The sequence below is a fragment of the Leucopleurus acutus genome (genome assembly GCF_964270905.1).
Source record: "Leucopleurus acutus genome assembly, chromosome: 3".
NCBI classification, from domain to species: Eukaryota; Metazoa; Chordata; class Mammalia; order Artiodactyla; family Delphinidae; genus Leucopleurus; species Leucopleurus acutus.
In genome coordinates this window covers 49,089,085-49,103,821 of record NC_139145.1, presented here as the reverse complement: position 1 = coordinate 49,103,821, position 14,737 = coordinate 49,089,085, and the positions used below count along the sequence as shown (strand labels likewise).

General features: G+C 49.4%; 1 protein-coding gene across 2 annotated transcripts in view; it reads right to left on the bottom strand.

Moving 5' to 3' along the window:
* Positions 1-14,737, bottom strand: part of ANXA6 (annexin A6) — a 52,348-nt gene that overhangs the window by 11,190 nt on the left and 26,421 nt on the right. The window contains exons 14-22 of one of the 2 annotated variants that reach the window (XM_082834869.1): positions 13,547-13,625; positions 11,780-11,861; positions 10,434-10,528; positions 9,755-9,868; positions 8,310-8,400; positions 7,410-7,489; positions 6,752-6,805; positions 1,727-1,744; positions 847-940 (exon numbers count right to left, since the gene is read on the bottom strand). In XM_082834869.1, coding sequence (XP_082690995.1) covers positions 847-940; positions 1,727-1,744; positions 6,752-6,805; positions 7,410-7,489; positions 8,310-8,400; positions 9,755-9,868; positions 10,434-10,528; positions 11,780-11,861; positions 13,547-13,625 — 707 coding nt within the window. The remainder of the gene's footprint in view (positions 1-846; positions 941-1,726; positions 1,745-6,751; positions 6,806-7,409; positions 7,490-8,309; positions 8,401-9,754; positions 9,869-10,433; positions 10,529-11,779; positions 11,862-13,546; positions 13,626-14,737) is intronic. The other variant, XM_082834870.1, reaches the window with a different exon arrangement.

The following is a 14,737-nucleotide window of genomic DNA, read 5'->3' as shown; positions in this document are numbered from 1 at the left end:
TTACCACTGGACCACCAGGGAGGTCGGGATAGAGACTCATGTAAGTAATCACAATGATAACACTAAGGAAGTTACCAGGTGCTAAGTGCTTTTTGTGTATTTATTTTTTGTACCCTCACAACAGTCATGTGAGGTAGAATTAAAATCCTCAATTTATAGGTAAGGGAAGTAAGGCACAGATATTCAGTAACTTGCCCAGGGTCACACAACTGATAAGTGGGAGATCTGAATGAAGGCATTCCAGCTCCCAAGTCCGTTCTTTTAGTCACTGTGCGAAAGTACTTTTACTGGCAAGTGCCAGGCATATGCGTGTCAAAACGTCCATGTCTTAGTGGTAAGGGCACTTCATCATCACCTAGTGTCAGGGCCGCCACATACGGGTGTGCCCTGTGCACCTGGCAGCCTGGTGTGTGACCGCCACATACGGGTGTGCCCTGTGCACCTGGCAGCCTGGTGTGTGTACATGGTCCTTGTGTCATTATCACCCCTCACCGCCTTGCTCCTGGCAGACGTTACCAAAGAATCATGACACAGAACCTTCGAATCCTCAACGCAGCATTCTAGGCAGCCACTACCAATCCACTGGAGTTGGCCTTGGAGGGAAAAGCCACCTGCCATCTCTTATCCCAGGCATCCCACATGCTTCCCAAAGGAGGTGAAGAGAGCTGGCCCGAGGCTGAATGATGCCGTTAGCAGCAGAGCCAGGACTAGACCTGGCTCCCGGTCCCCATTGGCCACCACACTCCCTTGCTGGGGTAAGGAGTGGGTGCGTGGGCAACTAGCTCCTATTGTCAAGACTAGGGGGTCTTCCTGCTGACTTGGGAGGGGGAGGGAGTCAGGCCTCACCTCTCCGGAGGTGCTGATAGCTACGCGTGCAGAGGATCATCATGAAACGTGTCTCCAGGGAAGATTTGTCTCCACTGGGCGTGTCTGCTATTTCCTGCAGAGCCCGGGTCGGGGAGAGAATTTGAGAGGGAAGACACGAGAAAGCCTCCTTTGTTATTCACTTTCATGTCTGCCTGGGCCGAGGGCAGTTAGAAGCTGGGCTAATTCAGCCACCCAAGGAGGCTGACGTTGGCCCCTTCCTTCTTCCTCGGACTCCACATCCCCGTTCCAGTTCCCAGAGACCCCGTGGACTCACCCAGAGGAGCTGAGCACAGAGCACTTCCACCCTGGCCTCAGGGTCACAGGACTGGGCCCAGGGGAGGGGCAAACAGGCACTGGGCTTGGAGACTCAGAGTTCTCCTTCCATCTTTAAACCCCTCTGAAAGCCCCTCTGGGGAAGTGTGTCTGTGCACGTGTGCAAGGAAAAATGGCCTAGCCAGTGTTTCCCCAAGTGGGGTAAACAGGCAAACATATTTTTACACATCACATACGTAGGCTTCCACAGTGATCTTCTAGCCAGCTATCAGTTCTATTTACATCGATATGAAATTTCCTTTAAAATAACTCATTTTGGGTTAAAATAAAAAGAGTCCATTTAAAGAAAATTATTCACATCTGGTGGTATGTAGCACAAATCAGGCAGATGGTGGGTAGTGAAGTTTTGGGAAACACTCGCCTGGCCCATATGTCACCCACCGGGGTTCTGTGGAGGCCCTGAAGGGGAGAGAGAGAACCTGGGGGGCACGCCCCCAAATCACTGCCTGACTCTGCCCCTCAGCTCCGCCCAGAGGCACAGCCAGACTCAGACCTTTAAAATCCACGTGAAGAACCGGGCACTCACCAAGATCTCAGCAGCCACCTGAGAGCAAGGAGGAGACAGGAGAGAGAGGGGGGAAGGCAAGAGTCAGAGGAGGCCCGGAGAGGGGGTGCAGGTGAGGGAGCCTGGCTCCGGGTGGCAGAGGTCCCACAGTTGGGGGCAGGGAAGGGGCTGGGAGGAGGCACCTTCCCCTGACCTTTGGGCTGGAGCTCAAAATGAGGACAGGTCTGGGAATTCACGATGAAAAGTATTTACTGGAGGGGTAAGAGGAGGGCACAGGACAGGACACTCTACCCCTCACGCCTGGCAACCTAGGGCGACTCCTCAGAGCCACCAAGAAGTGAGACGTGCCCTGTTTCCTACACCTTTTACCACACTCGGAGTTGAAGGGTCCTTAGGAGACCTGTCATTTACCCCCTCATGTTACAGACAGGAGACAGGAAAGCTGAGGCCTGGAGGGGACGTGCAGCCGATCAGGTGGGAAGATGCCAGTTGTTCAAGTCATCTTACAAGGGTGAATTTTCATCATCACGTTATGCTGAACACAAAATTCTGAGGTTAGGACACTACTTTGTTAGGCAAATAGCTGTGACTCGCAGGGCCTGGGAACAGAATATAGCCAGTCCTGTGTACCCCAGACTGAGTTTTGCCTTTTTTTTTTTTTTCCGAAACTCTGCCAACTACTTTATTCTATTGGGCAGACTGAAAGCATCCTCTTTATAAACATCTCAATAGACTTGGGCTTTAGAAACCTTTGCATTAAATAAATTTGTAATGTCTATCAAAATTCAAAATGCACACACCGCTTGATCAAGCGACTACACGTTGCTAGGAATTTCTCTTACAAATAAACCAGCAGAAGTCTTTGGAGATATTGTTCACTGTAATAGAGAAAAACTGGAAACCATCACTAGATCACTTGTTAAACAGGCAATGGTTCATTTAGTAATGGAAATCCACGCAGCAAGTAAAAAGAATCAGACTGGTCTACAGGGCTGATAAGGAGAGAGTTTCCATTGAAATTAAGCAGAAAAGTAAAGTACAGCATGCTGTGTATACGTGTTCCTTTTATCTAGATGAGAAAAGATAAATGTATGCTCACTCTTACATGTTTACTGGGAAGTCGTGCTAGAGGGGTAGTCAAGATACTGTTAACAGCGGCTACCTTCAAGGAGAAGGACTGGGGGGAAGAGCTTTTGTATTTTGTTTTATTTTTCCTGAAATTTTATGTTTACATTTCCCCAACATGCAAATACGTTATTATTTTTTTTTTAAGTCAAATAGGAGTTATCAGAGCTACTAGGATTATGGGATGCTTCTGGTTTTTATTTACACTTTTCCATATTAAAAACAACCTGGTTGCACCTTGAGGACATTATGCTAAGTGAAATAAGCCAGTTACAAAAGGACAAATACTGTATGATTTCAAATATCTGAGGCCCCTAGAGTAGTCAACTTCACGGAGACAGAAAGCAGAATGGTGGTTGCCAGGGGCTGGGGGGAGGGGGAGTAGGCAGTTGCTGTTTAATGGGTACAGAGTTTCAGTTTTGCAAGATGAAGAGATCAGTGGATGCACGGTGGAGATGGCTGCACAACAGCGTGAATGTACTTAATGCCAATGAACTGTACACTTCAGAAAGGTTAAGATGGTAAATTGTACAATGTGTTACGTGTATTTTACCACAGGTTTTTTTTAAAAGTTATGCTAAAAAGTCTAGTATTGCTATTAAAAAGAGGGAGATGTTTAAAAAATTAAACAAAATGGAATCTAAAGTGTCAAGATTCTTTACTTATTTGGATGAGAAGAACCCCCAGATATATTTGTTTTTTCAAAGCGCTTTAAGACTATCCTATTTGTAATATGAAAAATGCAGTGGGTAACTACAATAATTTTCCAGATATTCAACACAAAAGCTTTTCCTTATTAGCTGAGCCACTTCATGCCAAAATTAATCTCCAAAAGTTAGAGTTACCACATGACCCAGCAATTCTACTCGTAGACATACACCCAAGAGAAATGAAAACATACGTGCACATAAAAACTTGTACACAAATGTTTATGGTAGCATTATTCATAATAGCTAAAAAGTAGAAACAACCCAAATGCCTATTAGCTGATGAATGGAGGTTAAAAAAAAAAAGTAATATATCCATACAATGAAATATTATTTGGCAATGGAAAGGAATAAAGTACTGATATATACTATGATATGGACAAACTGTGAAAATATTACAATAAAGTGAAAGAAAGTAGCCACAAAGGGCCGTATATTGCAGGATTCCATTTATATGAAATGTCCAGAATAGGTAAATCTATATAGGCAGAAAGTAGATTAGTGATTGCCTAGGGCTAGGGGGTTGGGAGGAAATGAGAGGAACCGCAATATGTACTGGGTTTCTTTTTAGGATGATGAAATGTTCTAAAATTACTGTGGTGATGGTTGCACAAGTCTGTGAAGACACTAGCAACCACCGAATTGTATTCTTTAAATGGGTCAATAGATAGTATGCAAATTATATTTCAATAAAGCTGTTATATTAAAAAATAACCTGGAGATTGAATTATCTAAAAATGGCCACAATTCTTCATTTCACTCTGGGTCTATAATAATTAGATTACTTACATGATTTACTGCTCACACTGGAACACTGAGAGTAAAGGGCAAGCTATTTGCAATACTGTGGGGCAACAGGTAAACACTGGCCATATGTCACCTGATCGTAACAGACCCAGATTTCCAAGAGCTTGAGGTTGTTCTCGATGCCCAGAGTGAGAGCCTGGGAAGGAGGAGGTGTACAACCAGCAAGCACACACCGTCAAGCACTAATGTCATTATTTTTCTGGGGGACCTTGGCTCTGCATGTGAAATGCCTTCAATTTTTGTATACATTTTCCTCCAGCATTCCCAATTCACCTCTAGAAATCTATTCTAAGGAAAACAATCATGAATGTGATGAGAGTTGGTTGCCAGGGAGAGGGCTTTTTAAAAGAAGTTTGGTAGATTCTTAAGTATTTAGCCATTAAATGATGCTATTGATTTTTTAAAAACATGTTACCGTATTCACAGAATACTCATTTTTAACTGTTATAAATCAGGAATCCATTTTTATAAATACATAAAAAGACAACTAGAATAATATATTCTAAAATATTAACAACAGCTATTATTAGTAGTAGGTTATGGGGTTTTGTTTTTGGTTTTGCTTGTCTATTTTCTAAAGTTTCTACAAAATAATTTGTATTACTTGAGAAACAAAATATTTCTAGCTATAAGGAAATGAGTCCACATCAAGATCAGGGTCTAGCAACTGTGAATCTGGAGAAGCAGCTGAGTTGGGCAGGGTCTGGCTCTGGCTCCCTTGGTTGACTCCACCCAGGTTCTCTCTCCCGGCTTCTCTCCTGAAAAGTAGCTGCCAGCGAGGCCCACCATTGCCCCCTTCTGGCAGCAACTAGAAGCACAGCCTCCTAGGCGGACCAGGCACCAAGTAGAATTCCCCGGAGGATGAATTTCAGGGTGATGGATGGATTTGGGTTGAGCTTTCAGGAGAAAGCCAGGTTCAAAGACCCTTAACGGCACAATGGGGCTGCTCACAGCAGTACTTAATAAATACCTGCTGAATGAGGGGATGAAATGTGGTCTCAGCAAGCCAGTCTAGTGGGGGGCTTCCCTAGACTGGGTTCCCAGGCTAGCCCCCCTAAACATATCTATAACACATTTGGAATACCTTATCTGAATGGAACCCTGTAGCTTCTGACAACTGTATTCCAAACAAGGGGCAGGAAAACTAGATACCAGCAGCTACCTGGTTTGGAAGCTGCAGGGAAATTACTATACTGGGTCCTGGAGGATATTAAATGGTATTAAGTGCAGGTTTTGGAGTCAGGCCAGCCCGGCTTAAAATCACACCTTGGCCACTTACAAACTGTATCCTTGGATAGGTAAGGGGTTTCATTTTTCTTCCAGTAAGAAAATGGGGTCATACCAAAGTATGAAATAGCCTCAGCATCATACTCAGTACACACTGTAATAGTTCCGTAGTTGTCGGGTTACAGCTACAGATTCTTCAGCTCAGAGGGTGCTGTAACATTTCACACCTCTGTGGGTAGAATTCAGAACAGGGCTGCTGTCCTGACTCCCAGTCTATCAGGGCTCTTTTCAACCCACCAACTGTAAAAGAAGGGGGCTGGAAACACTGGCTGTGGTGTCTATGCCTGACCCCTGGACCTGGGCCGGGCCAGAGGATGCCGGGAAAAAGGCACAGGTGAGTGGGGACAGTGCAGATGGCCTCAACAGGGACTCCCCATCCATGGGGACCCAGAGGGACAATGGATTTGGGGTTGTCCAGCCTCCATGAGAAGCCATCTCCAGACCTCAAGCTCATCAGCCTTAGAAGCAGGGTAGCAGCAGAGCATCCAGGAGACCCTATAGAACCCCCTGCCCCCCTATTCACTCAACAACAGATATATATTGAGTGCCAACCATGTGCCACTTTGGATACATCAGTGAGCAAAACAGAGTCCAGCCCTCGGTGAACTCCCTTCCTAGGTCTCCCAGGACATTCTCTTCGACTTGGTCACATTTTATAGATAATAAACTGAGACCTTTAGCACTCAGGCCCCCTTTCCAGCAAGTTCCCAGACCAGCGCCCTCTGGGTCAATTCCACCTGGGCCACTGATTTGCTGTGTGACTTTCAGAAGCCATTTATGCTCTCAGGGCCTCCATTTTCCAACTGTAACATGAGGGGCCTGACCTGGACCATCCATAGGTTCCTTCTAGCTCTGAGGGTCTAGGGCTCGAGCTCTACTCTTCACATAGGAAATGTCAGTAGAATCAGCACCACCCTCCCAAGCCTCTCTCTGAAAGTTCTGGGAAGTGTCCTAGTCTCACTTCTAAGGGTGGAGAGGTGCAGAGGCCAAAAGTCTAAGTGCAGCCGGTCACACCAGCCATGTCCTGCCAGATGCCTTCCCCACTCCCAGATAGCCAGGGCCTGGCATGGACAGATGTCAGCTGGAGTCACTGGGCAGGGGATGGGGTGGGGTGTCTCACCTGGGCATCTTCCCGCACCCGGTCCCGATCTTCTCCTCCCTCCTCACGGTTCCCCTGTAGCAGGACCAGTAAGAAAGTTCAGCCTCCAAACATCCACCCTCTCTGTCCCTCAGTAGCCACAGGACTTTGCTCAGCCACTCACCTCTCTGAATCCTCTCCCTCATGTGTAACATGGGGACAATAAACCTGCCTTCATAAGGTAGGCAGTCATGAGCATTAACACAAACACTGGGAAGGCGCTTCGCCCAATGCCTGACTCAGACACACTGAGCTTGCCATAACTGTGCATCAGGGCCTGGCGCCTGGGTTGCGAGAATTCAAGAGATGGTAACAGAAGCTCTTGGATGATGACACAGGGAAAGGTCACCTACATGGCTTTGTCCTGTCAGCTGGGGGCCCAAAAAGCCAGGTTGAGGGCAATCAGGGAAGGCTGCCTGGAGAAGGGGGCACTAAGCCAGCTTTGAAAAGTGAACAATGGAGAAGGCATTGCACAAGTAGTAACTGCCTCAGTGGTAAGACTCTGAGGAGGCAGCAGGGGAAGACATCCTCTCCTTATCAGGAGTGGACTCCTAACTCCCTGCCCTTCCCTGCAGCAACCCTTCCCCCACTCCCAGGGCCCCAGAGGGCCAAGCAGGCCTGGGGCCGTGAATTCACACACCGTGGCCAGAGAGATGAGGATCCTCTTGAAAAGGCCGGACGTGTCTGAGCTCAGATCATCTTCCAGGGACTTGTGATAGTCTGAGACAGAGAAAGGAGGTGTGGGCACCTGCTGGCCAAGAAGGACATGGGATGGGGAAGGGGTCCTAGAAGGGCAGACTGAAGTCAGAGCAGTGCTGGCGGGGTGGTGGAGATGAAGGAGTTTGTAGTTGGCTCTTGGGGGCATCCAGCTACCCTCCTGTTGATTTTGACAGTGATGTGCCCATCGGTCCATCATCTCCCTCTGCTCCTGTCTCTGCTGAGGGCTCAGTGCCTCTCCCCCCTCCCATACAACAGCCTCTCTGTCTTCACTCTCTTTCCTACCTTCCCTTCTGCATGGCAGTTGCTGGACACAAAAGCACAGCTCTGATCATGTCACTTCCCTGCTCAAAGACTCTACCATTTTAAAGCTGCTCAGAAGAGAAAATGCTTAAAACATTTTGGACTGACACGCAAGGTTCTTCAGGATAATATGGGATCATTTGTTAAAAATTTATTAAAAATTTCAAGACGGTGACAGCAAAGCATGTAACCAGGCACAGGGCCTTCTGAATGTGGGGCCCTGTGTGACTGCACAGGCCAAACGCCCATGAAGCTACCCTCTCTCTCCAGTGGCCTGGGTGCTCTCTCTCCCACTCCCAGTCAAACCCTCTTCTACCTCCAGGCCTCTGTCCTGCTGGGACTCCGTCTGGGGCACCCTTTTCCCAGACACAGGGCTGGGCACACCCAACGGGCTTATCAAAGCCTCGTGGCCTGAGAGGAGGGAGATGGGGCAGGGCTGTAGGGTGAGGCCAGGAGCTGGGGGACCTGCTCTTCCGCCCACACCTCCCAGCGGCACTGGCCCCAGGCCTCCCACACTCACCCTCCTTATAGGCCTCATTGATGGCCCGGATTTCGGCGTTGGTCCGAGTGGCCAGGATTTCGATGAGAGCCTTTTCGTCTGTGCCGGCTCCCTAGAAGGTCAAGGCAAAGAGGATCTGAACCACAGTCCCGACCCCCGTACAGAGGCCCGACGGGCCCAGGTCAAAGAGACCCCTGCTCCAAGAAACCACGCAGGAGGTCAACGCTCAGACCAAGCCTTCCCTAATTTTATTTTTACCCTCAGATGTGGCCCCCAGACCAGACCTTGGCACGATCAAGGGACCATACTAGCTTGTAAAGATTTCCAGAACCTCCCATGAGAAGTGCTTTGGACCAAAAATTTTAAAAAGAAAAGAATATACAGGATACGGGTGTGTGTGTGTGTGTATAAAAATGCTTATATGCATACATATCTGAATATAAATATTTATATCTAAGTACATAAAAAGGACAGAGGACATGCATCACAGTGTAACAGTGATTGCGGTCTCCGGGTGGGTGAGGGATCACAGATGATTTTTATTTTCTTCTTTGTTGCTCTGTGTATGTTTTCCCAAGCTTTCATGGTGAACACATATTTGTCAGAAGAAAACAACAAGTTCCGTGCTTTAAGGAAAACAACAAGGTACATCTGTTTACATCTGGATTTGACGGATGATACATGGACTGAGGCAGCTGAGGAACCTATTATTCTAAGGTCTCCACCTTGGGGGAGGGAAGGGAGGCAGACAAGACTGGCTGACTGACGGATTCAAATATCTGTTAAACACCCATTATGTGCCAGACACTGTGCAAGCTGCTGGGGCAACGGCTATAAAAAAAGGTAAGACGTGTCTCTGTCCTGGGAGGTTACTGCCCAGTGGTCAGCTGGTCTCTGGGTTCTCTGACCTGAAGGAAAGCTTCAACAGTCTCTTTATTAAAAGCTGGTGTGTGATGAGGACAGCCTTATCCTCAGAGTGTTCTGAGATCCATGGTCTAGCCCCATCCTTCTCCTAATTCCATGTTTTTAAGTCATTCATTTTTTCGTCCAGGAATTTTAAAAGGACAATAATCTCAATTTGGTTTGCCCAGGGAATGTCTGCTCTCCTCTTAATCCTTAAGGAGCCGAAAACTCTAGTGGTTTCATGTGGTTGTCAAGTCAGGCACTCGAATCAGACAGACTTGATCCAAATTCCAGCTCTGCTACTTCCTAGTGCTATGACTTTAACCAAGTAACTTAAGCTCTGAGCCTCAGCTTCCTCATCTGTAAAATGGGGACAAAAGAGAAGCCTTGCCTTTGTGGGTTGATGAGACAGGGAACTGAGCTAAGATACTGAGCCCAGGATAGGTGTGGGAGGGGCGCTACCAAGGAGTTACACCCAACACACCTGGGCTTGGGAGGAGTGCCTGTGTCACCCACAGCACCCACAGAAACTGGACCCTACTCCCTTGGTGCCCACACCTTACCTCCATGGCTTTCTTCAACTGCTTGGCATCATAATGGGCCGGTGGCATCATGAGCCCCAGAATCAGCCTCGCCAGGTCTCCAGAGAGCTCAGACTTCAGGTCAGCCATCAAGTCCTGCAGAGAGCAGAACCAAGGTCACGCCAACATCAGCACTTGCCCACAAGTGACTTGGAGCAGGGAGGAGACGTGGAAGGAGGAGACGGGGGCTCCACGTGGATGCAGGGATCGTGGGAGCCTGTGTCTGTCTTGGCTGACGCTGGGTTCACTGTTTTGAGGAAGCCAAAGAGGGTGGGGGAAAAAACCAAGCTGGAGAAAGACCTGCTTGTTCTCCTTGGAGGCAGGAGACAGAGAAGGAAAGGGGGCAGTGCCATTTCCATCCTGGGGAAACTGGTCAGCCAAAACTAGATGCCACTAACACAACTCATATCCCTGATCGAAGCTCTAAGTGGAGCCAGTCACACACGTGTTCCTGACCACAAGGAACCCGGGGTGCAGTGGGAGGGAGAGGTGTGTGTGCAGGCAGCCCAAATCCAGTGCCAGAGACACTCCAAGAACACGTGGCCACAGCGGGGGGTCCCACTGCCATGAAGACCCAGGTACAGAGCTGGCTGTGACAGGCCGAGCTCCCTCCAAGGAGAAGCGTGGACGCGGGGCCCAGGGCCCAGGCTGAGGCCCTTACCCGGCCAAAGTGAGACTTGAAGGTCTGGCGGATCTGCTGCCGCTGGGCATTGCTGCGGTGCGTGATGATGTCAATGATGGTGTCCTCGTCAGTTCCTGAGTCCCCAAAACCACAATTCAGAGGAAGGCCTTGGCCCAGCTCCCCCATCTCCCCCAGTGCTGGGCCCCAACCACTTTTGTCAGGGTAGAGGCCAAGATAGGCAGTCTTATGCCCCCAAGTCCCTGCAGGAGCCTTGCTTCTGGCCCAAGACACCAACTTCCCCTGGATTCCTTCTGCACTTCTTTCTGCTGTGTCACTAGTTGAGGAAACAAAGACCCCTGGGGGAGCAGAGAGCACTGGGTGGAGAGCCAGGGTTTCTGAGTTCTAGTCCCAGCTCTGGCAATGGCCATCCCCTTGGACAAGTCCCCTCCCCTTCTGTTTCACGATGAGCTGGAGGGGTTACTAAGGGATCCTTCCAACCTGACAACTTAAGTCCTTTTGGGGACCCTGCGTCGTTTCTCTGTAACGCCCTGAAAGCTGGACCCCAAGTCCCTCTAACCACAGTAGGTTGACTCTGGAAGGCATCAAGGTACCATTTCCTGCCCCTCAGATCAATGCCATCAACCTCAGACCTGGCACAGGACTCTGTCTTTATTTATTTTTTAAGGATTCTATCTTTCAAGAGCATTTTTACCCCTGTCATCTTACAGTCCTAGATATGCTTGTAGATATTATTATTCCCATGAGACAAATGAAAATGAGGCCCAGAAGGTAAAAGACTTAGCCCAAGGTCCCCTGGGAGGTGCTGTTAGACAGATGGGGGAGAAAGGGCAATGGAAGCCAAACCCAGATGCTCTGTCCCCGCTGGCCTTCCTGAGGACAGGCCACCCACCCACAGGTGGTTCTTCTCATCTAGGCCAAAACGGAGGCCTGGATGTGGGCAACCAGCAGGGGGTGTTCCCACGCCAGAAATGGCCTCTTGGGTTACAGGGTCCACACCCCTTATTTTATGCATGGAGATACTGAGACCCCCAGGTGGGTTACGGGACTTGCCCAAAGTCACACAGTGAGTCCGCAGCAAAGCCAGAGCAAAAACCCAGCCTTATCACCTAGTACTTTTTTCTATACCAGGGCCTGGGAGCACCTTGGTCTCTGGGAATGTTCCTTACAAACGCCCTCACTCCTCTCCTCCCTAGACCTAGGGAGCTGGAGGCTCCAGGGTGGTGGAGACTCAAAGCAAATAAAGTGCTCGTCATCCTGCAGATCCCAGTCTGAGGCCTCAGCTCTTGCCCCTGCCAGGCCCATTGCCAGACCTGCCACCCCTGCTGCTCCAGAGGCCAACCTGGTCCCTTTCACGTGCCCCTTACCAAGTCCCTTCATGGCTTTCCGCAGGGCTTTGGCATCTGTGTCAGGGTTAAAGTCACCAGCTGGGTGCACAGTTCCTTTCACCTGCAAGAAGCAGAAAGTGACTCAGCAGGTGCCTGGAGGCCCCCCGGGGGCCAGGCCAAGAGAGGAGCATGCGAGGGAGGGGAGGCTTTTTCCCCATGAGCCCCAAACCAAGCAGCTTGGGGGGAAAGAGGCGGGGGTGAAGGCACAGCAGACAGACCCCTGCCCTAGAGCTGAGAGAGGGAGGAGAGCGACAGACCCAGGCCTGGGAGCAGGTCAAGTGCTGTCAGGGGAAGAGAGGCCGGGCTCCTGCCCCAGGAGTCAGCTCTGGCCCAGCTGCACTGGAACCCAGTCCCTCGGAACCCTGCCCTGTTGCCAAGGTCTCTTTGCCTCTTAGAGAAACGCTCTCCCTGAAAAGGCAACTGAAATGTTCTGAAATACCAGAAGAGAGTTGCCCAAATTTCAGTCACTCCTGAATGACTTCATAATGTTTTCTATATTTGTGTACACCCTATGTTATTTCTTAATATTTTAACTTAATTCAGCTTCTTTTCTGTTTTATTTAAATGCATTCATTTTGAAGGGTATTTAAATATGCCTAAAGGGCAAGGATTTTGGTCCATTTCGTTCTTTGATATACCCCAAGAGCCTGCAGCAGTGCCTGACACAGGGGTAAGCTCTCAAAAAAAATTTGCTCAATGAATTAATGAATGAAAATTTTATATCATTATCATGAATAGAAAGTTGGTGTCATGTGCCACAAACTGATAATAACCCATGAAAATAAATGTCATAAAAACAAAACACATGTTTTCAAATACCACCTAATTTAACAAGACACCGTTGCTTTCCAGCAGCTGTGAACCTGAAGCTAGCTCTCTCAGCTCTTTGTGAAAAGGGGAAATTAGCGACTATGGCAAAGCCGTGGCACCAAACCGAGACTCCTTCTTTGACATTAACAGTAAGTTTGATGAAAGTGAAGTGGAGTCAGTGTTATTTAATGCCATGGAGGTCCCCCTCCCCAGAAGAAAAACGCAATTCATTTCTCATATGACTTAACATCATCTGCAATGACAGCTCTTGCCTTATGATTGGGGAAACGCCGTCCTATAACATCAGAGCACAAGAGCCCTTGGAGGGCATCCAGACTGCCATGTCTAACAGCCTCGTCTGAGAGGTAGAGACAGAGAGAGGTGAGGACCCGCCAAAGGTAGCTAGCGAGTGAGTAATAGAGTCCTAGGTCCCAAATATTTTCGTAGAGGCCAAGTGCTACCAGTCCCTGGATGCGTTTGCCCTGAGTACTTCTGTGAAACCTTTCCTTCTTGCCCTGTGTGGACCCTGGGTCTGAGGATGGTCAGGATGACCAAGAATCCCCCAGTGCACCCAGGGGTGCCCAGCTGTTCTCAGTTTTCATGCCTCCAAAACCCAACTGTCGGACCCAGGATGGGACAGGCCCCGCTACTGAACCAACCAGGTCTCCATTTGGCAAGGTCTGTTAGTAGTTAGTGGGGCAGAACACCTCCCAGCATGTGAGAGGTGAACGCAGGAATCAGGTGCCCACACCAGAGTGCCCACCCACCCATCCATCACTCCGCGGAGAACAGGAAGCTTCAAGACGTGAGACTCAATGTCTCGGGTTGGCCACCAGGGGGCAGCTGGGTGCCAACCAGAGCAGCAGGAAGGTGCGAGCAGAAGAGTGGAAACTGTGGTCAGGAGGTCAAGCAGGCGGGGTGGGGGGAGGGTCTGACCTCTACTCGGGCCACTGCACTAAGTTCCCACATCTGATAGGCCACCTGCGCTGCCTCCGGGAAGAACTTGCCAGCAGCACTGGAACGGAGGGTGTTAGGGAGAGGACAGGAGGGAAGGTCATCGTGGGCAACACTCACACACAACACAAGCGCGCGCGCGCGCGCACACACACACACACACACACACACTCATGCACACATACTTTAAGTAAATCCATCTGGCTTTCCCTTCTCTGCAGCCTGGGCCTCACCCATTCACCATAGCCCTCCCTCCACCTCTGAGAACCTTCTACCCTCTCTTGCGACCCCTCCCCCCCCACCATGCTGGCTCTGAGCAGCAGCCTTCCTGGCGCCAGGCCCCACGCAGGAGATGATTTCTCTAGTCCCTCAACCTCCCCTTTCCTCTTTATAATTTGAGTGACTTCTATCCAAGTCTCCCCTCTCAGACACGTCCATGACCAGCTTAGGGCCACGCCATCTCTACCTCTCCTTCTGCCAATCACCCCGGTTTATTAGTTGCCAGGTAAATATCTGCTGAACTGAATCAGCCCCTAAGGCGCTTAACAAAGGTAAACCGGAGGCTCTCGTATTCCCTACTTAACTGGATCATTAGAAGCCCCAGAGAAGGGACATCAGAGTACCTGTAGCTCCTTTCCTAGCACCCAAATCTGGTCAAGTCATGCCCCAATTTAACGCCTCCAATGGCTGGTTCTCTGCTACCCTTAGGTGACGTTCGTGTGCCAGGAAGAGGCCCCAGACCCTGCCCACCTCTCAGCCTCATCTCTCCCCAGCATGCTACAGAAGTGTGACCTCAGTTACATAAATGAACCAGGCTGTGCCTTCTCCTCTCTAGCCCCTCTCTCCACCCCAAACACTCCCTCCAGGCCCTGTCTTCACCTCTTCACCTTCCTCCTTGCATCTCAGCCTCATTGTCTCCAGGAGCTTCCCCGCGCTGTCTGCCATAGTGCACCCTCTGAGGGCTCTCAGAGGCTCGTATACTTCCCCATCATGTACGTACACCCTGGTCTGTATGCTTTTCTAGGCCGGAGGCATCATCACTGTGCTTCCCCTCAATGCCTGCACATGGAGAGTACTTAATAGAGATGCTGAATAAACAAGCAGTCAGAGCAGGCATCTGTATTTTTTCCATTTAACAGATGATGAAACCGAGAAGCACCTGTGAAGAAAGTA